This window comes from Zingiber officinale, chromosome 5B, assembly GCF_018446385.1.
Source record: "Zingiber officinale cultivar Zhangliang chromosome 5B, Zo_v1.1, whole genome shotgun sequence".
Classification (NCBI taxonomy): Eukaryota; Viridiplantae; Streptophyta; class Magnoliopsida; order Zingiberales; family Zingiberaceae; genus Zingiber; species Zingiber officinale.
In genome coordinates this window covers 131,847,592-131,871,888 of record NC_055995.1, presented here as the reverse complement: position 1 = coordinate 131,871,888, position 24,297 = coordinate 131,847,592, and the positions used below count along the sequence as shown (strand labels likewise).

General features: G+C 37.5%; 2 protein-coding genes across 2 annotated transcripts; both read right to left on the bottom strand.

Annotated features, from left to right (window-relative positions):
* Positions 1-4,822: 4,822 nt before the first annotated feature.
* Positions 4,823-5,788, bottom strand: LOC121987055 (ethylene-responsive transcription factor ESR2-like). Its single transcript, XM_042540962.1, has 2 exons — positions 5,341-5,788; positions 4,823-5,241 (listed from the first exon to the last, which is right to left on the bottom strand). The coding sequence occupies exons 1-2, from the start codon at positions 5,786-5,788 to the stop codon at positions 4,823-4,825; spliced, it is 867 nt and encodes a 288-aa protein (XP_042396896.1).
* Positions 5,789-6,815: 1,027 nt separating this feature from the next.
* LOC121986065 (serine/threonine-protein kinase STY13-like) lies at positions 6,816-22,718 on the bottom strand. The gene is made up of 6 exons (XM_042539860.1): positions 21,992-22,718; positions 21,730-21,862; positions 21,454-21,649; positions 7,764-7,888; positions 7,512-7,670; positions 6,816-7,424 (listed from the first exon to the last, which is right to left on the bottom strand). The coding sequence occupies exons 1-6, from the start codon at positions 22,120-22,122 to the stop codon at positions 7,119-7,121; spliced, it is 1,050 nt and encodes a 349-aa protein (XP_042395794.1). The 5' UTR covers positions 22,123-22,718; the 3' UTR covers positions 6,816-7,118.
* Positions 22,719-24,297: the final 1,579 nt, after the last annotated feature.

Sequence of the window (24,297 nt, the reverse complement as noted above, 5' to 3'; positions counted from 1 at the left end):
GCCGCCACAGTAGCTGCTCCACGGGGCGACTTCTCTCTCGCTCTCCTCGCCGGCGCCGACCTCCGGCCACCTCCTTCTTCCTCCTCCACACAACGCCAACAACGTCTCTTAGCTCTCCCTCCCTTCACGCCCGTGGGACAGCAGCCGCCAGGGGGTTTTCTTCGTTTGTGTGCCGCCACGAAGCGGCCAACTCCTCCTTCCTCCTCATGCTTCTCGCCGGAGACGACGCCATCGCCGGCCGCCACACCTCCTCTCCTCAACTCTCCCCCTCCTCCCACCGATAGGCGTCGTCGGTCGCCACCTCGTCCTTCTCTTCGCCGCATGTCGACGCCGTCGCAAAGGGGGAGGTTGTCTTCTTCCTTTCCATAGCTGTCGTCGACGAGGATGCCGGTCATCGGCTGCTCCTTCCATTTCTTCCAGTAGGACGTTCCACTTCTCCTCCGCCGCCAACTCTTGGCTCCCTCACGTCGTCGCCATCACCCCCTTCTTCCCCGTCGCCGGCATCATCGACGTCAACACCGACAGAGGTCTTCTCCGCCACCTCACGCATGGAAGGCTGCCGCCGCCGTTGGCTTCACTGCTTGCTGGACCACCCATGCCGCACTCACGAGTCCTCAAGCAAGCATGACGACCTCTCCTCCTCCTTTTGTTCTCCCTCTCTCTCACGCCCTCCTCGCCGGAGCCGACCCAGCGCTGCCCTCCCTCTGCTCTTTCTCCTCTCCCTCTGCCGGAGCTGTGCGCTCCTCGCCGGAGTCGACTCAGTGTTGTCTTTCCTCCGTTGTCCTCTCCCGCGTCTTCGCACGGCGACCATCGACTCTGAGCAATCGCAGTGGGCTCGGGTCGCCACCTTCATCCCTTTTCCATAGTACACCATCAGCAGCCGTCGGCCGATCCACGACGTCGCTGGCAGCCCAGTTATTGTCATGCTCCGATCCGTGCTGTCGTATAGTTCCGACGTCCAGCCGACATCCGATCCACGCCGTTGTGCGCTTTCGGCATTGATCTGGTTTTCGAGCCATCATCGTATTTCGTTCGTTGTGCAGTCGTTATATTTCAAATTGTATGTTTATGTTGTATTCGGGCATGTGTGTTGATGTTAGTATGCCCCGGCCTACGTGCCGATCCTGTTTCTCGGCCTGCGTGCTGATTTTATATCCTGGCCTGCGTGCCGAATTCTATTTCCCGGCCTATGTGCCGATTTTATTTCCCGGCCTACGTGCCGACCTAGTGTCCCGGTCTGCGTACCGGTGTCTTATCCCGGTCTGCGTACCAGTGTCTTATCCCGGTCTGCGTACTGGTATTATATTCCGACCTACAGCTCGTCCTCCAGGTCCGTGCTTCGTTCAGCTTCTCGTCGTCAGATCCAGCTCTCCAGCCTGATCGGAGTCATTTACTCTTCCGGGTCGCGACAACTCGAGCCGCGTCCCATCCGAGGGCGCCCCCCTGGGCCAGGGTACGTTCCTCGTTCATATTTCATATGCATTTTCATTATTTTATGGTTTAATCTGGTACTCATATATTCGTTGGATCCGCCTCGAGCATCGGGGTACCGGGGGCCGCGTCAACCCGGTCGCTGGCTGCAGGTAGCGTTGACCAGAGGACTTTCGAAGACTTGGTCAACATGAGAGTCATCTCAGCACACCCCCCCTCCGGGACGTCGCGACTCAGTCAACATCTCATCCACCTCACCCGGCGGTCCGTCTGACTCAGCTTCCGGACCGGATCAGATATATTTATCGATATCTGAAAGATCAGTTGCCATAGTCTTACTCCGACAGGAAAGAGGTACACAACACCTTGTCTATTTCTTGGAATATTTATTAAAGGATACCAAAAGAATATACACTAACTTGAAAAAATTATCTCTTGGACTGGCCTTCGCCACCCGTCGATTACGGTCGTACTTACTCACCTGTTCACAGTCTTCACTGATAGTAATTTGGATCGGGTGTTAACTAATCTTGGAGTCTCAAGGAAGTTGATCAAGTGGACTACCGATTTGAGTGAATATAATATCCAATATCAACTACAAACGACTATTAAAGCTCAGACCTTAGTAAATTTTTTAATAGAAGTTACTAATTAGGGTACAGACGGAACTCGGAAGATTAATGTGGATAGCTCTAAATAACAGTTTAATAAAATTGTTGTCCATTACCATGTAAGCAACACTAATAGACAATAATTGATTAAAATCATTGTTATAGACTAAAAAAAATAAACTCATAAATAACAATTTTAAAAAATTGTTATCTTTGATATACATAAGACAATAATTTTTTAAAAATCGTTATCATTTTTAAAGAAAAAATAGCTAACAGCAATAATTATCTTTAATAAAATAGTTGTTAAATGAAAAAATCAATAGTTTTTCTAAAGAAGTGTTGTTTATTAGGTACGATTGAATTTCAAATTTCTCAGAGTGATGATTCACTTATGGATGTTCACTGGCACGATCATATTTTTATATCACTACCATCAGGTCGTCCTTTTCTATAATATTACTCACTTTGGAATCATGCATGTCACATTATTTTTTGTTATCACTAAAAGAGTAAAGTTGTTATCTTCTTTTACTGCGATCTATCAATCACACAAACTCAAAAACATTATCAATATTAATACAATTAATATGTAAATTTATCTTTCACGATGAGTTTTTTTTTTTTTAACAATTTGATTATGTATAGAGTAATATTACTATTATTACCACTATGATTATAGCAGCACTGAAGTCTGCAAACTACTTTAACCTACTTATGAGTATTATTTTTTCTATTTTTATTGCATTTTTTTATAATCCAAACTCTCCAAATTGATTAATTTTAGAGGGGATCGATTTAAACCTATAAAAATTTTCTACTAACTATCAAAATAAATAAAAAAATAATCATAAAGACTCATTCAAAATAATCTATATTTTTAGGTCCATTTCTAATTAAAGAGAAAATCCCTTATACTGTACTATAATTGAGACTCAAACTTTAAATCTTTAATCATCCATGAGAGATGGTTACCCATGCCCGGGATCTTTGTTACATTTTAATACTTTGATTGGCACACTTAATGATCCATTTGATTTTATATTTTGGTGGTAAATGTTGCAACAATATCAATTCACCCTATATAAACAGGTGTATTTCATAATAAATTAGGGGAGAGAGAAGGGTATAATGGATAGAATATATGTAGTTGATGGAGCAACAAAATAATGATAATACAAAGGAACCTTTTAATTTTGGCCCGTGTATATTTCTATAAATCCCTCGTTCACCAATAAAATATGAAAATACAAAATTGATAATATCATTTGCCGTACGTGGCCCTGGCGCCGTGGCTCTCCGCATGCAATCCAAGAATACGGCCGCCGCCAACGCCGCCAACGCCCACCAGTTTTCTTTTTATAGCAAGGATCTGCAATGGTCAGGTGCGTGGATATCCATGGATACGGCTGGCGGCCACGTGATGCTGAATCCACCGACAACGATCTGCTCATGAAAGGAGCATGCGGATGCCTAGAGCAAAGTCAGAGACAGTGGCTATTTGTGTCTGTACCGGAATATTTCTTATCTTCCTTTATTGAAATATTATGGTTGATTCATTCTAATGACTCTTTTTAAGAAGCTTTGATTCTAATAAGCTATATTAGCTTTGACTCTAATGGTGCTACACAATCAATTCTATTTCCTATTACACATTTGAACTTTAAAAAAAAAAAAAAATCGAAGCTAAAGTATATTGCCTTCCTTTTAAAATATTCTCTTCAAAATTAAATATTTATTCTATAAAAATAATTGACACTAGATAAATTAAAATTTTGTTACTAGGATTAATATCTAATAGTTATTTAAAAAAAATTAAATTCCACTTACTTGTTGACTCGGGTTCAATGGTTAAATCACTAGTTGACCTGGTAACTGTTCAAAGATGGGTCTAGTTTGAATTTAGTCCGTGGGTTCGGTTCAAACTTAGCCCGTGGTCAAATCTAAATTTAGCACACACTTGATACATTATTAATTTCTTTAATTTATTCCTAATGATTTCAAATTAAATTCCATTTACTAAAATCCTTATAATTTGTTATATTTTTATTAATCTAATTTTAATATTTTACTAATATATATGTTCATATATTTTATTTTTTAAAAATATTCTTATTATTTATTCACTATTATTATTTTTTTAAAAAAAATATTTTTAAACCTAAAAGCCCGTTATGCTGACATGGCTTGTGACATGTTGTTTACAAATTTGGCATTTGTAATTCTTTGCCCTACCTTACGTGTAATGCTAAAATTAATTAACAAATAAATCCACGAGTATAAACAGGCTTAATTCTCTTTTATAAATTAATGAGTTTATATTGTTTTTTTTAATTAATTTTCCCTGTATTAAATTATATATATTCTCTCATCCCAAAGTGTAGGTAGAACAGTTCGCGACAAAGCCTGCGTTGCTGTTACTACTTTTTCAAAAAGCAGTAAGACACATAGTCGACATTCTGAGCTGCTAATGTCAAATTATAATTAAATGTTCCATATGCCTTATTTCTTACCAATATTTAATTTCTCTCCCCTACTTTCACATCACTTTATTTATTTATATATATATATATATATATATTAGTTTGCCATTTAATGATTGCTAATATATAGATACGCATGCCGGCTTTCCTAAGGCCAAAACCAGCTTTGAAAGGCGTGCAAATTAAAGACTTTGTTGGGCATGCAGAAGGAAGCTTTGAAAGTCGTGCTAATGAAACCATCCCATGCATTAGAGAAAAGGCAAGGCAATACTGCGCGTTAATTTAATTAGTTATATTCTACATGCTACGATCGATGCCATGCATCGCGAACAAGTCCGGGAACCGAACGACGTCCTCCAACAGACCTTGTGGGATCGCCGGCGCGCCGTCGTCGTTAGCTTCGGGATGATCGTAGTCGTAGGGTTTAGGGTTGCTGCTGCTGCTGTCTGAATCCACGGTCCGATTTCGGTAGAAGCCGTTGACGATCTCTTGTAGCAGTCCTGACTCCGGTGGCTCCGTCTGCAAGTTAAAATAAAACTCGTCGTCCTCCTCCTCGTCTAACTCCTCGGTCTGATCAGCCAGGCAACGCTTACGAGCAACAGGTGGCGGTGGTGCTGCTGGTGGTGATGAAGAAGAACAGGGGGTGAAGGTAGGCTTCTTCTGATCATGTCGCAGCGGCATGAGGCATGACAAGTCCGAAGAAGACGAAGCATTTACTGAATAATTAACGAAATTATATGTGTTAGTTGGTTAGTTAAATGAGTAGAATTCAAAATGATGTGTGTTGGATTAACTGAAATTTGCAACGAGGTTACCGCAAGGAATGCCATGGCATAATATTGGAGGAGGAGGAGGAGGAGAATTATAACAATGCGGGCGTAAAGGAGAGGAGTTGATGAGGTTGCGGAGGAGGAGTGTGTTGTAACTACTATTCGGCCAGCGGTCCGGCGGTGGCACGGTCGGGGGAGGAAGAGGAGGAGGGGGAGGGTAATGGAAGTTGGTGCGAGCCTTGATGCCGCGCATGGCGCGGGCGGCGATGTCGTAGGCGCAGGCGGCCTGCTCGGCGGTGTCGAAGGTGCCGAGCCACCGGCGCTCTTTTGACAGCGGGTCACGAATCTCCGCCGCATAACGCCCCCACGGTCGCCGTCGAACGCCGCGGTACCGCGTGCCGACGTCGGATTTGCCGGTCTCCGTGCCGCCGCCGCCGCGTCTGCCGCCGCTGCGAGGTGGTTTTTGGTAGCCGGCGCCGCCGGTTTCCTCCATCGAATAAGATTGTCGTAATTTAATTAAATCATTACATAGGATTTGTGAAGTGGGGTGGGTTGGAGTGGAAGGGATTTGAGGGGTATTTATAGAGAGAAAGTGAATGATTATGAAGGTTTTTTTATTGTCGAAACATTTGGTCGACTAAATTAGGAAAGATAAAAGGAAAAAGAATTCCGAATGACAAAAGCAAGAAACCACTTTATTTGTATGGGTCCGCATAAAAGCATGAATTTCATCCATACTATATCTGAAAAGTTCAAAAAACTTGCAATACTAATCGTCATATTTGATCTGTGTTTCCTACAAACTACTATTAGTTTGATCATATATACCAGCCAAATAGATTCAGCATTTTAGTCTATTTGCATGCAAATGTGTCACCGAACTCTTTCAGGTCGCCTAGAACACCAGTAGTTTCTTGCGATACAAAGTTAGTGCACAAAAAGTACTAATACAAGTCCAAGGTTTCAAATAACACATGTTACTCCAAATTCAACTTACCTCACTTGGTACCTCTAGGACTTTACCTTTGTCAACTGTTCAACTCCCAACTTACCCATTCAACTTACCTCACTTGGTACCCTAGGGCTTTTACCTTTGCCAACTGTTCAACTCCCACCTTATCCACCAAGACTTCCACTATCAAGTATTTAGCTTCCAACTGACCTACCAAGATTTTCACTATCAAGTGCTCAACTTTCAACTGAGGATTTTCACTACTAAGTGATCGACTTTCAACTGACCTGTCAGAACTTTCACTACCTAATATCCTACTAGATCTTCCCATTGTCATTGCCCAGTGCTCTGCTAGGTCTTTCCGCCTACTGCTTGATTTTCTACCAAGACTTGTCCTCTCTCAAATTACCTGCACCTGCACATTTGACATCCTTATTAGATTACAAGACAAACTAAATTTAGCCGGGCCATGCATCCAAATATAGATTCGATGTAGTACTTCCTGCATCAACGACAATTTGTATAATACAAAATATTTGCATTCTCGAAAGCAATTGTAGTCAAAACGAGATCAGATCACTAGCTGCACCTATTGGCCGAGTCTAAAATATGATTTCACATAGTTCAACTGATATCCTGAACATTTACCGGACTCAAAAATTCTGAACGCTCAGTAAATAAAAGATTTCTCAGCCATTCCACCACCAGCATTTTGGCATGCAACTTAAGCTACCTGTGGAAATAAAATGATATTTGTCTTATAAACAAGGTGACAGCATGTTTCATCCCATACATGGGTTAGCAGACGCATGTCTGAGCATTTGCGAAACTAATTTGCAGGGCCTCAAGGTTTCATATCTGTAGTAAGTGGCTAAAAGCACTGTCCAAAGCAGAAAAAACTTTTGCTCTCGCTGCCACCCTTGGTAGTATTGCCTTCTTCATCTTGAGCTGCCATCAATGAACTTGTACCCGGAGATTCAGGTGGTAAAACCACATTCTCTGAACTGAAGGCGCGCAGAGGGATCACTTGATCAGGTGGTGAAAGAGTGGAAAGATAATGTAGAAGCATCTGAACTATCTGGGTAAAGTTGGGGCGTGAATTGGGATCCTCTTGCCAACAAGAAGTTAAGATCAGCGCCACTTCATCTGGAAGGTCATCCGCACTTGGCCTGGAATTCTAAGACAATAACCAGCAAACATCAAACAGTTAAACTTCAATAACATAGAAACATTGAAATGCTTCAAAAACAGCAAAGTGCCTTACCTTGAAAGCAGCTGCATAAGCTGCTTGCAGGTTGGACATGCCTTCAAAAGGAAGCCGATTGTGGAGAAGCTCCCATAACACAATTGCGAAGCTGTATACATCCACCTTGTGATTGTAATGTTTCTTTTCCCCATGTCTTAATGTTACAGTGCTGTATAACTGTGCAAATATTTTGTAGGTTATCCATTAAATGGTTATCAATATTGCATAAATATATTATAGAATAAGCATTTATCAAGAATTCTGATGCACCTCAGGAGCCATCCAACGGTATGTTCCTGTTTCAGCAGTCATCATCTCTGTTAATGTTTCTTCTCTTGCTAAACCAAGATCAGCAAGTTTTACTGTCCTCTGATCTGCTGTCAATAGCATGTTCTCTGGCAAGGAGACAAAAGGAAGGGAATTCAACTAAAAGTAAAAACATAATAAATCAATTTAGGAAAGTGGCACATATATAAGCATAAAAGTTAGGAGAAATGACATGCGTATAAGCCTAAAAGTTAGGAAAAGAAGTATGCATACAAGCATAAAAGTTAAAAAAAGTGGAATGCATAAGTTGAGTTAAAACATGAACAACATTCAACATATCTTCTGTCTTACCTAAACAAAGTTACATAAAATTAGAAAAAGAAGAACCAAAGTCATTCATAGCACAGTGGACCTAATTCAAGGTATTGAGTTTCATAGGTTATTGGTCTAGTGGTTTAAATCCCAAGTTAGTAATTCTAAATATATGGCTTTATCATGACTATATATACACATATAATGAACATTATCACATTAATTAATGCAGTATGATATTCTCTTTTTCCAAAATTTTGTGGCACCCCTTAGCAATTGAGCATAGGCATCATCTAATACTAATAATGCATAATCGGATAATTATGTAAACTAATAACAATTTTATCCTTAAGAGACACCTTTTTGGTCGTGTTCTACCCATTGTTTTTTATAAGAATGAGTCATATGCATAAGAATGAAGATTGATATGATGTTTATTATAGATCTTGCATACTTTTATTGATGAAAAAGGTCGATTCGGGTGTTCTACCCATCGTTTTTTATAAGAATGAGTCATATGCATAAGAATGAATATGCATAAGAATGAAGATTGATATGATGTTTATAATAGATCTTGCATACTTTTATTGATGAATAGACTTGTGATAGTATTGTTGTATCATTTGTTTAAACCTCATAGCCTGAAACACCTATCCAAAACCCATCTTCTCCCTAGCTTGCAATGCCTTCCACTGTAAAAACCTCTGCCGATCATGAATTTCCCTCCCCCTGAGATTTCTACTTATTTTTTACTTCACTAGCTTAAAATCCTTTCACATGATTTTTTTCCTTGTGTTTATTCCCTTCCTTCCAAGACAATGATCTTTTGTTAATTCCATATTTCCATTGTTGAACGGCCTCTTACCTCATGTGTGAGCCATATCTACACCAAGAATCCTCCTAATATCTTTCTCTCGTGCTTCACTTCCCAGCAATGGGTTTAGTGGCAGCAACATCAAGGAATGAGTACAGTTTTTTGCATGTGCTCGCACCTTAGAGCAAGGTCCAAGGCAGTAGTTGTGGTTGACTGTCCTAACTTGGCCCACTTTCCACCTGCTCACAAGGTCAATTAGGTGGATCAAGTAGGTGAACTAATTTAAGACATTGTCAGACCTCATTGATTCTCTCTGAGTATCAGTTTGGACTATGACCCTTGATTCACTTTTTAAGATTTTTAGTGTCTACAAAAGACTTTGGGCATTGGTTTGAGACTTAACATTGTCTTTCACTCTGCGGTAGATTGGTTAGTCAAAGCATACCATTCAGCCCTTGGAGGACCTCTTGTGAGCATGTGCTGGAGTTGGACCTCTATGAGCATGTGGATCATTATTTGAGATATTAGAAATTCACAATATTGTATGTAATGTTCAAAGTTGAGATTGCCATAGTATCTTGTATGTGGATTATTATACTTTGATGTTGGTGAACATGACTCAATATTGAGTTGAAAGAAAGACAATTATTTGGTTATCATGAATTATATAAGGATCAAGACGGATAAAGATAAGATTTGCCCCTCTTGGTAAAAGGTGCAAATTCTCAGGGCTTTCGACAAAGATAAACAACTAGAAATCTATGACTATATATATCGTCATGATACAAGAGAGATTGGAGATGAGATCTTGATTTCGTTTTTCTTCTCGAATCTAAGAGTCGTCCAAATGGATCCTATTCCCTTGATCGAGTTTTTATTGAAGCATTCCACGCCGATATAGTTTAAAATTTGATTAAAACTATCTATACATATTAGTGGTAATTATAGTTTAAAATTTCGAGCTATATTGGAGTTTCGATTTATGACTAGAAACAATTTCGGTATCATATCATGTCGTGTCGATATAGTTTCAATATTTTTAAATATCAAATATATTAATTAGATGCTTACTATTGAGTTATAATTGAGATGTTGAGTTTAAGTTTTGATATTATCTCATGAAATATTTGATGTTTATTGAATAAAAGTCGATTTAGAGTTAACTGAAGTCCATGGCAGGATTAAGTAGTAGGTTTAAACTAGATTTATTTGGATTTATTTTGATCAATTTAAAATTAAACCGAATTTATATATAGAATAATTTAGTTCATTAGTTGTATCTTTTATAAAGTTCGAAATTATATTATATTTATTTTTTTATCTTTCTTAATAATTTGTCTCCTACATCGTTATAGGTTTTTTTTTTCTTTATATTTACAAAAAGGGAAAAATATAATCATCCCTAAAGAGGTTTTTTTTCTCTATTTACCTTGTGAAGAGATAAAAGAATGAAAAAAACTAACCATCCTTAAAAAGGTTAAAAAGATTTTTTTTTCTTTCCGTTAACCTTCATGAACGGATGGAGGGGAAACTTAATGAATAAAGGAAGGGAAAAATTAACAAGGAGAAAAAATTAATGGACAAAAAAAAAAATTAATATGTGAAAGGAATCACCTATTTAAAAAATAAAATTGTCTAAAATTTAAAATTGGAAAAAAAGGAGAAGGAAACAATAAAAAAACGCAGGTCGTGATGCCCATGTCGGTGTTGGCCAGTGGCCAAAACAATAAATCCTATTTGTATCGACCGACATGGCTAGGTACTTGCGACCATGGTGGTAATATATCTTCGTTCTCTTAGATCACCCACACATACTATTAATGTCCTAATCGTCAATGGGTCTCACTTATTGGTTAAAGGCATTGGAGATATCCTCTTCACCCATGTTATATTTATCTTTACTATTTAAATCCTAAATTTATGATGAATTTATTGTCTATCAAAAACTTACTAGATTATTGAATTGCTCTATCACCTTTGATGTCACTTTTGTTTCTATTAAGGATTCAAGGTCAAACAAGGTAATTGCCATTGGGTATAAACCCAATGGGTTGTACCAACTGAAAGTTCCTCCATTGTCTTCATCTCTCGTGTCTTCACCTTCTCCCTTCCAACTTCACAATCATCTTAGTCATCCCTCCCTTTGAAACAGAAACCAAATGATTTCTAATCTTTAAGCTCTTGAATGTAAATCCTATCAGTTAGGTAAACATACTAGATCCCCTTTCCCTAACAGTGTTCATAAGCATGCTTCTTCGCTATTTACAACTCTACCTTTGGTTTTAAATATCTTGTCATTTTCATCTTCATCGATGACCATTCTTGGATGATCTAGCATTTCCTAATGAAAAATCATACCAAGTTTTTCTATTTGTTCCTCCTTTTATACTAAAATTAAAGTCAATATATAGTTTCTATCTTGTCATCATTCTTTTTAATCATTTCTCTTGAATCATGATATCTTTCACAGATCATCATGTCCACCTACACTAGTAAAATAGTGTAGCAAAACGAAAGATCCAAAATCTTGTTGAGAATATTGAACTTTACTCCTAGACATGCATGCCCTCTTTTAGGGGCGATGTCATTTTCATTGTTATATTTTCCTCAATTCTTCATTAGCAAATTCACTATTCATTGTTATATCACCACCACGGATTTGCACTTACTTTGTTCACTTGGTGTCCCTTAGTCATGATAAGTTGTCTCTACGATCCATCAAGTGCATTTTTTTAAAGGATATGATCATCTTAAAAATTCTTAATATTACTCTCCTAAGGTACATCAAAACTTTATCTCTTTCTGAATAGAATCTTTTTTGAATCAACTCCTTTCTTTTCCTCTACACTATCTTTATAAGAGTTAATATTACTCGCCTTTCTTTCTGAATAGAATCTTTCTTTTCCTCATTGTCTCTAGACCCTCCACCACCCTATATTGACTCATCACTTATTTGTTTTGCTATTGTTCTGCCACCAAGTAAGGCAATACCTTGCAGGTTGCAGTTGATGATCCCGCCTTGGAGACAATCCAACAGCTCCTTGAGATTTTCTTGCTCCCCATTTGTTAGTCGTTGTCTCGTATCCCCCTATGATTTGGACATTCTCATTGGTTTTCATAAAGATACTCATGAGTGTGCTACTTCTCATTATCTCATTTTATATCCTATGCATTTTTATCACCTAAATACTCTACCTTTATATTCTCTTCATCCTCACAGTCAGCTCCCAATAATAGTTTAGTGGAACTTTCATATCAAGGTAGATACTATAAGTACCCGTGGTAATTTTGATATGGTCAACCAAGTTAAGTTAGGTCCTGTGTATTTGATCTGTCTAAGTGTGCAAGAGCTTAGAAACACAAGAAGTCGAGCAGAAGACGTAGCTAGCCAAAAAGATGGCACAGAAAAAGGAGTTGACGGGCTCAGTGCATCCGAGGGACAAGATGTTGCAGAAGAGTACACCGATGAACGAGGAGGATGTGTGCGACATTCGAGGGACGAAAAGCCAGGGAGGAAGCCTGCTCGAGGAGAAGGTCGGAATTAGATTCGGGTGAGATCAACTCCGATTAGCCGAAGAATCACCCACACGAAGAGATCAGCTATTAAGCTGATTTGCCTTGTGGAAGGTGCCTTCCAACCTATGGAAGGTGTCTTCCCTAGCCGTTACCCGAGGATAAAGTTTTATCCTCGGGAGATAGAATCTATCCAATAGAAGGTGCCTTCAAACTGCGGATAACATTTTCCAGGAGCTATAAAAAGACCCCTGGACCTAGGAAATATTCAACAATTCTTATATTCATTTCTAATATATTTTTGAGCGTTCAACGAGTGTAAGAGGTTTCTCTGCCTTCAATAAAGGAGACTTTTTTAGTGCTTTCATTTGTCTTGGATTAACAACTACCTAGGTTGTAACCAAGTAATTCTTCCACCTCTTGTATTTTATTAGTTGTTCAATTGCTTTAATTTAATTGTCTACTAATCTATATTGAAAGATTGAGAAAGATTATTTTTATTTAACAGGCAATTCAACCCCCCCCCCCCCCCTTTACCGGCCCCACTGCACCAACAGGTACAGGGTATAATCAATGAGATGGATGCACTCCACTCTAATAGCACTTAGAAACTATTTCCTCTTTCCTCTGGTGAAGTCCATAACGTTGCCAATGAATTTTCTCTATTAAGTGTTCACCTTATAATATTGATGGTTAACTTAATGTTTGATTGGTGCAAAGGAGTACACTCAGATTTATAGTGTTACCCACCTTAATGTATTCTCTCCCGTAATCAAGATTCACTTTAGTCCGCTTCTTGCCCTGATTAACTATTGTCTTTCACTAGCGTCTTTATCAGCTCTTTCCTTCATTGATCTTTCAAAGGTGGTCTATAAAAAGTAACCTCCAAGGTTTGTTCCTCAGGGGAGACTAGTTTGGCATGTAAACTAAAGAAGTCTCTCTATCTATGAAGTGAAGGAATCTCTAATATGGCATGAGTGTCGTGTTGTGTTCTACTCATCTCATAGTTTTATTGTCTAGAGAATTACCATTGGGTAGCAACTACAAGGATTCTACCTTATCTGAAAAGTGCTCTAATTAAAGATATCTTATTCCATGATCGTGGTCATCTTCAGCTCATGGATTACTCTGATGCAAATTAGGCATGTTCTCTAGGGATGTAACATTATTTTCTAACAGAGTAAAATATACACAATAGTAAATCAAGTGCAGTGATAAAATATAGGCCCATACCTTAAGGATATGAGAGCTCATTTGATTTAAGCATCCATGACCAAGCTTCTAGTAACTGACTAAATCCTTAACAGACTTGAGTTGTAACAAGCTAAGTTTCTACAATATATTTGAATAGCTAGAGTGGGAGTGCCATAGGCAAAGGAGGAGCATTATAGGCAAAAGGCTTATGTAAAAATATATAAAGAATAAAGAACCCACTTGTAACATTCCCTTCCGTCATAATATATATATATATATATATATAAAAGGTAGAAGAGGCTACCTGGGATTCTCTGATGAAGAATACTTTCCCTACCTAGGATTCTCTGATGAAGGATAATTTCCCCCTTTCAACATGATTATTGGTAAAAAAATGATTAGGATTCTAGGAATCCTAACGAGACTAGGACTCTTAGTTCCACTAGGATTCATTACATGTACCAGAAAATCACATTTTTGTGCTATGTTTGTTTAGGCTTAAAAAACAAATTAATGTGGCCTTTTGACCCATCAATCATGATATAGTAAGCACATGAACTGCCTAGCTGGCACTATTGGTTCTAGTTGTCCTAAATAAAGGGCCTCACAATTATAGTCATTCTAGTTCCATAAGACCTAGAACTTTTATTATTTTAAATATGGTTATATAATTACAGCAAACATATAGAAAAAGTGAGAAAATATTGTGCAACAGGACAAGGGCATAGATAATCAAACCTTATATCTTCAAGTGTTAAAGAGATTACTACAAGAAGCAAGATAATAATGCCACAGATGCTTAGTGTCTGATGTTGGCATCTATGAGTGTTGACTAATAAAGGCAGCATGAGACGATACATGCATAAACCACGATCAATCATCTCTAAAAATGCATACTAGGCACAAGTGTTATGACTTATGAGATATCTAATTCACTTTTTCAGAGAAATATGGCTAAAGGAGCTTCAGTACATATTCATGTACTTGATAATGTAAGATGTATTGGGATATTGAATACACTAGGCTTCAGCTTGAATCATGATTTGTCTGTTGACGTTATTCTCTTGTCTTTATCAGATTCCTTTGGCTCATTTGTGTTAAACCACAACGTGAATAACACAGAGAAGACACTAACAGAGCTGCTCAACATGTTACAAGCTAATAAGCAGGTTATAGAGAAGTACCAGCCTGCCCTCTTCTTGATGGTCAAAAAGACCAAATCCAACAGAAAGGGCAAGCCCAAGGGTAAGCCTAATCTATTAGTGAGAAGAAGTGCAAGGCTAGTGACCAAAAATATCTGGAAGGGTGGCAAAGACAAGGAAATGCTTCCACTAAGGTAAGACCAAACATTGCAAGAGGAATTGCACAATATAACTAAAGGAACTCAAGAAGAAGACAAAGTGAGACTTCCATCTCAAGTATATACATACATACGAATAAGATAAACTTGTCAACTTCCACCTCTAGGGTATCAGATACTTGATGTGGTTCTCACGTTTGTATAAATGTGCAGGGAATTAAAAATAGTTGAAAGCTTGCCAAGGCTGAGGTAGACCTACAAGTTGGAGGTGGAACAAGGGTTTGTTGCCTTAGCTGTAGGAACTTATATCTCATCTTTGCCTTCAGCTTAGAAGAACATATAAACAGTGTCCATATGTTTAACATTGCAGACTTGCACATATAAACAAGCAACACATCAGTAAACACTATAACGATGGAAGTTTAGAGTCATTTGATTTCAAATCATATGATATTTGCAAATCTGGTTTACTTAGAAAAAATGACTCTCACAAGAACAAGTAAAAGGGCGGTAGGCTATTGGAATTTGTGCATGTCGATATTATGGAAAATTAACCACTCAAATCAAAGGTGAATTCTAATAATTCCTTACATGTATTACTAATTTTAGTAAATATGCCTTTGTATACCTAATGAGGAATAAGTTAAAATCATAGAAAAAGTTAAAGGAATTCAAGTATAACACTAGCTAGGCAAAAGTATTAACCCACTTTAATTAAATTGAGGTGGAGTGTACCTACCTAAGCTTCAATTGCAAGACCATTGAAAGGAGTGTGGAAAAGGTCTATAACTCACTTTACTAGGTACACCACAACAATAATATATTCAAGAGGAATAATTCAACTTCGTCGATCAGGGTATGATCAATCTGATCTGCTTGTCTCCTAGGTTGTAGTATAGAGGTGATTGAAAAAATTCATATGAAATGTTTCATATAGAATGGGGAGAGAGGGAGGGGGGGTCATATGGAATGGGGGAAAAAAATCATATGAAATATTTTATATGGATTGTGAAACCTATGTCAAACAACAAGTAGCAAATAAGGTAGTATCCAAATCTAACAAGTGCATTTTTTAGGGGTGTCAAAAATGAACTCAACCCGATAACCCGACCCGAGTCGACACGAAAAATATTGGGTTAGGGTTGGGAATTTTAGGATTACGGTCAGATCGGGTTGGACCCGAAATCTGACCCAATTTTTTTTTGGGGGTTGGGTTGGGTTCAGGTCAACCCGGGTTGACCTGAATTAAAAATCAGGTCACCCATCAATCTGAACCCACCCAAACTAAACCAATCTTTTTTTTGTATTTAATATTTATAGAAGTTCAAAGGTGAGTTACACAGTAATAATGTTACTTGTATAAAGAAGTCTACGTTGGAGAAAAAGAATAATTTGGATATAAAATTTAATGGGTTAAAAAAAGAGTACTTTTTAGTTTTTACCGTATGGATAAAAATAATAATTTTATGCTAATTTAATTTAATATTTTAATTTAGAAATCTGATGTTCAGAAGGGTATTTTAGTAAATTAGTGGCAATTGTGGGATTGTATTTGTAGGCGTTTTGAGTATTTTAAGTGATCTGTGATCTGGTGTCTGCTTGTCTGGTGAGTTGCCAATCAATTTATTAGAGCTAAGTGCTTAGGGAGTTAGCAGGGGAGAGGGGTTGGGGAACGGTGGTCCATGGTTCGTGATTCTGTTTCCCCACGACAACGTGAATTCTCAACCTATTATTCTCGATCAAGAGGATGATAGTGAGGAGGAGGGACTAGATTGTGCACCAGCTATATCTACTACTACGAGGGATTTAGATGCAGATGAAGAAAAGTGTTCGCAAGGCAAAGCCTCCAGCTCCGAAAGTGGCAAACAAAAGAGAATCATGAAATCAAAGTGATGGCAATATTTTGAGATGCTTCCTAAAGTATAGGAAGAAGATTTGCGTTGCAAATGTAAAGCTTGTGGGATTACATACAAAGCGGAAAGTAGCATGGGTACAGATAATCTTCGACGCCATATCCTTAATCAATGTCCTAGACAGAAAGCTTGTAATATTGCTCAAGCTTTGTTAGAACAAGGTGACAAAAGTCTTGCCATTAGGTCACAAAAGTTCAACCAAGAAGGATTTAGAGAGTTGTTAATCTTAGCAATCGTGAAGCATGATTTACCATTTCAGTTTGTGGAATATGAGGCAATTAGATCTATTTTTACCTATTTGGAACCTCAAGTCAATCATTTCACTAGAAACACCGCAAGGACCGATATTCTGAAGATGCATAAAAATGAATGTAATAGACTAGCTCAAGAAATGCGTTCATGCCTTGGAAAAATTTGTTTCACTTATGATTTGTGGACTTCTATTGCCACTGATGGTTATATATGTTCGACAGCACATTTCATTGATTCTAATTGGGTTTTGCAAAAAAGGATAATCAACTTCTCTTATATGGCTCCACCTCACTCTGGTATTGCATTATGTGATAAAATTAATAGTTTATTCAATGTCTGGGGAATTTAGAGAAAGGTTTCACAATTACATTAGACAATGCTACTGCAAATGATGTGTTTGTTGGCCTTTTAAGGGATCAACTTGGTCTAAATTGTTCATTAGTGAGTGGTGGTGAGTTTTTACATGTTCGTTGTTGTGCACACATTCTCAATTTAATTGTGCAAGATGGCTTGAAAAGAATTGATAGTTCTATTAATAAGATTCGTGAATGTGTAAAGTGTGTGAAAGGCAGTCAAGTGAGAAAGCAAAAGTTTATAGAATCTGTTACCCAAACTTCACTTGATTCTAAGAAATCACTGAGGCAAGATGTTCCTACTAGATGGAATTCTACGTATTTGATGCTTTCTAGTGTCATGTATTATCGACGTGCTTTTAATCATTTGAGATTGACTGATACTAATTTCACACATTGTCCTTCGGTTGATGAGTGGGGACAAGTTGAAAAAATATGCAAATTCCTTGAGGTTTTCTATGAGACAACAACTTTGTTTTCTGGAGTGAAATATACTACTTCCAACCTTTACTTTCCTCGCGTCTTTACGGTTCAATTGACAATAAGTCAAGCCTTGCAAAGCTCTGATGATTTCATGAGATCAATGGCCAATCGGATGTTTCAGAAATTTGATAAGTACGGGAAAGATTATAACATTTTGTTTGCCATTGACGTGATAGTTGATCCGAGGTTCAAGATGCAGTTTGTTGAGTTTTGTTACAACAAGTTATATGGACATGGTAGTAATGAATTAAGTCTTGTAAGATCCAAATTGGTTTCTTTGTTTGAGGAATATATGCATTTGGATATTGCTTCCTAGCTAGTGGTGCATCGTCGAGTTCTCATAGTGGCATTGATGATAATGCTTCTCTTGCTCTAAATTTAGGTCGTGGTTGCATGGATGTTTTGAAGGTACTGCTGATAATGTTTGTTTTTTCTCACTATTTTTTACTACTTGTTACCAATACATTTCATTTATTATTTAGGAATTTGACACCTTTCAAAGTTTAGAATTCATTGGCAGAGCTCAAAAGAGTCCATTAGAGCTCTATTTGGAAGAACCAATAATTGACAGAATAACAAAATTGAATGTTCTCGGGTTCTGGAAAGCTCACCAATTTAGGTATCCTAACCTTGCACAAATGTCCAGAGATATCTTGAGTGTTCCAATTTCTACAGTTGCTTCTGAATCGGCTTTTAGCACCGGTGGTAGGATACTTGACCAATATCGTAGTGCAATGAAGCCGGATGTTGTTGAGGCATTGGTTTGTTGTAGAGATTGGTTAGTTGGAGAGAAAGGTAAGTGGTTTGTTTTTTTATTTTCATTTTAAAGTTATTTGTTTTACTAATATTTTTTTTATTATGAATTTATTCACAAATGAGGGTGTTGGATCAAAAACTACTGCAACAAATGATTGATGATTCTAATGAAAAGTAAGTTGATTAAACTATTAAAGTTTGTTAATTAAAGGTTTTTTAAAATCTTTTAGATTTTAATTTTTTTATTTCATACATTATTTCAAGGTTTGACTCGGTACAAAAAAAAGAAGTAAAACGATGGAGAAGTGGAGCTTGAAACTTAAAAGTTATTTTGTGAAGCTTGAAGACTTTTTTTTAATTTTGTATTGCTATCATAAATTTTCATTGTGTAATATTTATTTTGTGAAGGATTTGAATTTTCTAAACAATTGTCAATTTCCCTAGCATTACTTGTACTTGTACCATTCTGCTGCAGTTCTGCACTTTGGGCCAGTACAGAAACTGTAGTTTTTTGAATCTGCAGTTTTTTGAGATGCTTGAGATGCATCTCAACTTCTGCACTTCTTTGTGCAGATTCAAAGATGATAGGGCCAGTACAGAAACTGTAGTTTTTTGAATCTGCAGTTTTTTTAGATGCTTTAGATGCATCTCAACTACTGCACTTCTTTAAATCTGCAGTTTCTGTACTAGCCCTATCATCTTTGTCAAATTCTTTTCCCTTGACAATTCAATAAGGGTTCATGGCTGGATCAAGAAGATTCTTATTTGGGATGTAATACCATATAGTATTATAATGGTAAGAGCCTCCCCTTAGGTTGCCTCTGATTAGAGATTCCCATAAAATTTGGAACAAAATAGTTTCAAGAATCTAAGTTGATACATCGGACTTCTCGTCTTCTCTGTAGTTTTTTGTTTTTATTTTTTTAGATGATGCATATCTTGAGAGTTGCATACTTGCATTCCTACACATAACACATTATACGACAGATCTTCTTTAACAGCAAAGTCACAACTCACAAGTGTTTACACAATTAAACATTTAAACTCTTATATTTAAATATTTAAATATATGAAATGCTGAAATATAATTATCATATTTAGTGGTTTGTTATTATGGGTTTAAAACTTTAAATTAAAATATTAGTATGTGCTTTGAATCTATATTTAAGTATTTTATTAAAAAATAAAAGAATAATTTCAAAAAATCAAATCGGGTTGGCGGATTTCCGGGTTGGAATGGGTTCGGGTTCGGGTTCATAGGTTTCGAGTTAGAGTCGAGTTCGGGTTGAATATTCTTTTCAAAAACTGGTTTTCAACCCGACCCGAACCACCCAACCCATCCGAATTGACACCCCTAGCATTTTTATAGAATATCCCAAGGAAACAAAAGGATACTATTTCCGCACAAGCATAGAATTCGGCAGGATCACACTTTTTAAAAAGGGATTTCCTTTGTCGAAAGTCAAACATGAACGAATTAGAAAGTAGAAACTAAAAAAAAAAATCATGACCCACAAAATGCCATTTAACCCTTAATGGAAACGAAGCAAATCCCACGAGATGTTGTGGAACTGAAAATTGTTCCACAAACTAAAAAGATTCATGACCCACAAAATGGAATCGAAGTAGAAAAAAATTATCCATTCAGCCGGGGCAGCTATTTGATGGAAGAGATAGCAACAGATGATTTAGTTTATGAGTTGACACAATATCTTAGAAGTATAACCTTGTCATTGATCACAAAGAAATGTTTCTTTCGCTCACTAGTGAGATATGACACAATTGAGTTGGGTTACATCAATAGACTCAAATTAAATTTTCTCCATAATAATAAACACAAAAAGAAGAGTAAATGTGTGCATACTTTGACAAAATGATTTACATTAATTCCCCAATATCAGATTTCATCAAGCTATGTGTGCTCACTTAAGTGCATAGTCTAGTCTTCATCTTAAATTGTTGTCTCTGTCACAACACTATATTAATGTCAAAATTAATTTTATCTATATGCAATACCTTCCGAATTTGAATACAGGGTTAATTTGAATTACACTCCATGAAAACGTTAAGATACAACATGTAAATACCTAGCGTCAAAATCAGTAATAATCATATAAAATCTTCTACAGTGTATCAAAGGTTGAGGAAACCTTTTTTTGTTGTTGCATCCAACTCTAATCGAAGACAACAGTGTAAAGGTATCTTATGTTTGAGTGTCCTAAGGTACTATGTGAGCCTCTGTTCATAACATATGTACCTCTTAGCAAATTGACTCATTATAGTGCCAGATAATTATACTTAAGAAATCAATGTCCACCTACCTACATTTATGAGAGTAGAAAGACGATGGAAGAACACAAGAAAAGTGTCAAGAAACAATTGAGATTCAGCTGAATTTCTTTTCAGAAAAGACAGTGATGTAGCAAATCCTCAAGGTTCATGATAGGTTTGAAACCAAAAGATATTTTTTCAACAAAAGTTTCTAGGCATATGAGTTCAAGGACTAAGTTGAGCAATTTGTTATCACACTGTCGATATAAACATATAAAAGATATGTTAACTAACTTCATTGGTTACTGATCTAGGTTAATGAGGAGTTCCATCACAAACTAAAAGATCTAATGCACTAAAAGGAGGATTAAAAAAACAAATGTCATACTTCCACATCATGATGGCATTACCAATGCAGAAACTCAGTGAATGAAACTAAAATCAACGCATTGACAGTAATCAGAACTGAGCAGTTAAATGACTTGTAATTCTGAGAAATATAAGCACTAAAAGGCTCATGAAAGAACAATACCAGGCTTCAGATCACGATGGATGATCCCATGAGAATGCAAGCATTCCATAGCTCGAGCTATATCCAGTGCAAAGCCAACTGCAATGCGACGCTCCAAGCTCCTTGGCCTCATACTTATCAAGTACTTGCGCAGGGATCCACCAAGAAGAAGCTCGGTTACCACCACCATCACTGGCTCCTTGCAAGCTCCAATAAACTGGAATTAGACAGCATCCATCTAATTAATGAAAGAAAGAAAGAAAGAAAAAAAGAAAGGGCGCCAATTGCAAGGTCAACCTTAACGAGGTTCTTGTGCTGAACACGGGCGAGCATCGTCACCTCCCTCATGAACCTTCCCTCCCTTTTAGCCACCTCCTCGGGGTTGTCCCCTTTTTGCATGACCTTGACAGCAACATTTTGGTTCTTGTACCTACACACCACAGCGCCGACAACAACCAAAAGCTCATCAACAAATGAATACGGAAGAAAAAACAAACACAAGGAAGCAACCAATTGAGTAATATTCAGAAGAAGCGTTGGTCTCGGACAAGCAACTCACTTTCCCTCGTAAACCTTCGCATGAGCGCCTTCGCCAATCTTGGGACCGACGAAGAGCAACTTGGGATCGATGAGCCACTTGGGATCTAGGCAGCACTCCTCGAGAGGAAAGAATCCATTGCCAGATTCCATCTCTGAGCCGAATTAAGAAGATCCAGAATCCATCGCCCCTCACAGTGAATCAGAAAAGCAGTAGAGGGAAAGCGGTAGCAAACCAGCGCAATTGTTCGCAAAAATCTATCCTTTTCCCACTCCTCCCTACACAGTAGCCGCTAATTCACTGGAACTCCGGCATGAACAGTTCAACACGACACGCTCCGCACCTCCGCTGGTTACCGTTCCCAAGCCCCTACCACTGCATCCCGTAAACCAGTATCACAAGAATGACGACCCAAAAGCTGCTCCACGTCCCCCAAACTCCGTCACAAGGCCAAAATGCCACTGCCAACAGCAATCCACTCCTCTCCTCCCCTTGATCTCCAGACTCTAATGGGGCGGAGAAAAGCAAACCCTGGTAGAGAACAAGAAGAAGAAGAAGAAAAAACACCTTGTCAAAGCGAAAGATTTGTCGGAAGGGGCGAGAGGGGTGACGATCTGAGACCGAGACGAAGACGGCTGAAGCAGCGAGCTGAGGGAGCGACGGTGAAGAGAGGCATCCAAACCTGCCTCATATATTAATGTATCACCCCTTGCCCCTCCTTAATCTTCACGTTTATTTACAGCCAATCCAAGATTTACTCACTCTCTTCGTATTAAACAGCAACAGCAGCGGCAGCAGCAGCAGCAGCTTCCACTCAAATTATTTACTAAAAAAATTCAAAAAAGAAAAAAAAAATTATCTGCTGTCCCTTCGATCGATCCCAGAGAAATCACATCCGGAATAAAATAAAGAGCGAGGTGATGGGATTTAGTTTAGGTGCATCTCGCTGCCATCTGTATCATATTCTAATGGAGGGTGGAAAGTGGGAAGAAGGATCGCAGTTCACACAGCAAACGCTTGATTGACGCTTTCGGCTCTCATCTCTCTTCTCGAATAATTTCATATTTAATATCCGAATTATTTGACATTGGAAATTAATTTGATTCCAAATCCGCCTAACCAACCGACACGAGTGTTCATATTCCTAATGATTTTCCTCCCGTGTTGAGAGACGAATTGACGAAAACGCTACCGCAACGAGTGTTCATATTCCTTTTTGATCCGCAGGAAGCAAGCAAACAAACAAAATGGCAGACGCTAGGTCGATAGCTCCGCTTCCATTTCCACTTATATCCCCATCACACTCTGCTGCTCGATCGGACGGTTGTTGGCAGCCCATCGACTTAACTGACGCCGATTTCATTTTCACATACGGATTTCGGAGGAAAAAAACAGAAATCGTGGAATGTAAAAAAATGTAATTGAAATAAATTGATTCAAAATAAAAATAATAATAATATCTTAACATTAATTAAATAATTATTTAAATAAACACAACACTTTTTAAATTGTCATTTGGAGCATCCACATCAACTACTCTATCCAAAAATTTTACCTTAAATTTTGAATTAGGTAGTTAAAAAGTCTTTGCATAAGACCATCCACATAATATCCTCATCCAAAATCTAAAATTTAGGATAAAATAACTACTTTATTAAATTTAGATATTCATTTTTCACATATATTTATTTTTTTATCATTTTTTCTCTTTCCTTCATATTTTTTATTATTAGATGGAGAAAAAAGATAGAGGAGAGAGAAAATTTTTATTATTAGAGGAAGGAGAGAGAAATTTTTTATTATTAAAGGGAGGAGAGAGAAATAGTATTTTAATGTTTAGGAAATGGATTTCATTCCTTAAGTTTAAAGAACTACTATTTATAAAATGTATATTTAGGGAATGAGTAGGTACCTGATGCTGATATTTTTTTAATGCAAAATGTAAAAATTAAGGTAAAAGTTTAATTTAGGGTAATTGATGTGGATGTTCTAAGTTACCCTATCTATTCTCTAAATTTAGATTTGATGAATAATGATTCTCTAAATTTAAGGAATAAAACCTTTATCAAAATTAAAATAATATTTTTTTCAATCTCTCTCCTTCTACTCATTCTTTTCAATCTCTTTCCTTCCACTCATTGCATAAATATAATAATAAAAAATAGCAGAAAGAGAAGAAAATAATAAAAAAAATTAAAGATAATGAAAATTAAAAGATAATGAAAATTTTAGGATAGTGATGTAGGATAAAATGAAAAATGGTTATCAAAATTTAATAAAGTAAGTTATTTATCCTAAATTTTAGATATAGTGTTAGGAAAATTGGC

Coding starts and splice junctions, on each gene's coding strand:
- LOC121986065 (XM_042539860.1), bottom strand. CDS start 22,122: ATGGAATCTGGCAATGGATTCTTTCCTCTCGAGGAGTGCTGCCTAGAT. Junction 21,650..21,729: donor AGCACAAGAACCTCGTTAAG/GTTGACCTTGCA, acceptor GTCTAATTCCAG/TTTATTGGAGCTTGCAAGGA. Junction 7,425..7,511: donor CTTATGCAGCTGCTTTCAAG/GTAAGGCACTTT, acceptor TTATTGTCTTAG/AATTCCAGGCCAAGTGCGGA.
- LOC121987055 (XM_042540962.1), bottom strand. CDS start 5,788: ATGGAGGAAACCGGCGGCGCCGGCTACCAAAAACCACCTCGCAGCGGC. Junction 5,242..5,340: donor ATGCCATGGCATTCCTTGCG/GTAACCTCGTTG, acceptor TTAATTATTCAG/TAAATGCTTCGTCTTCTTCG.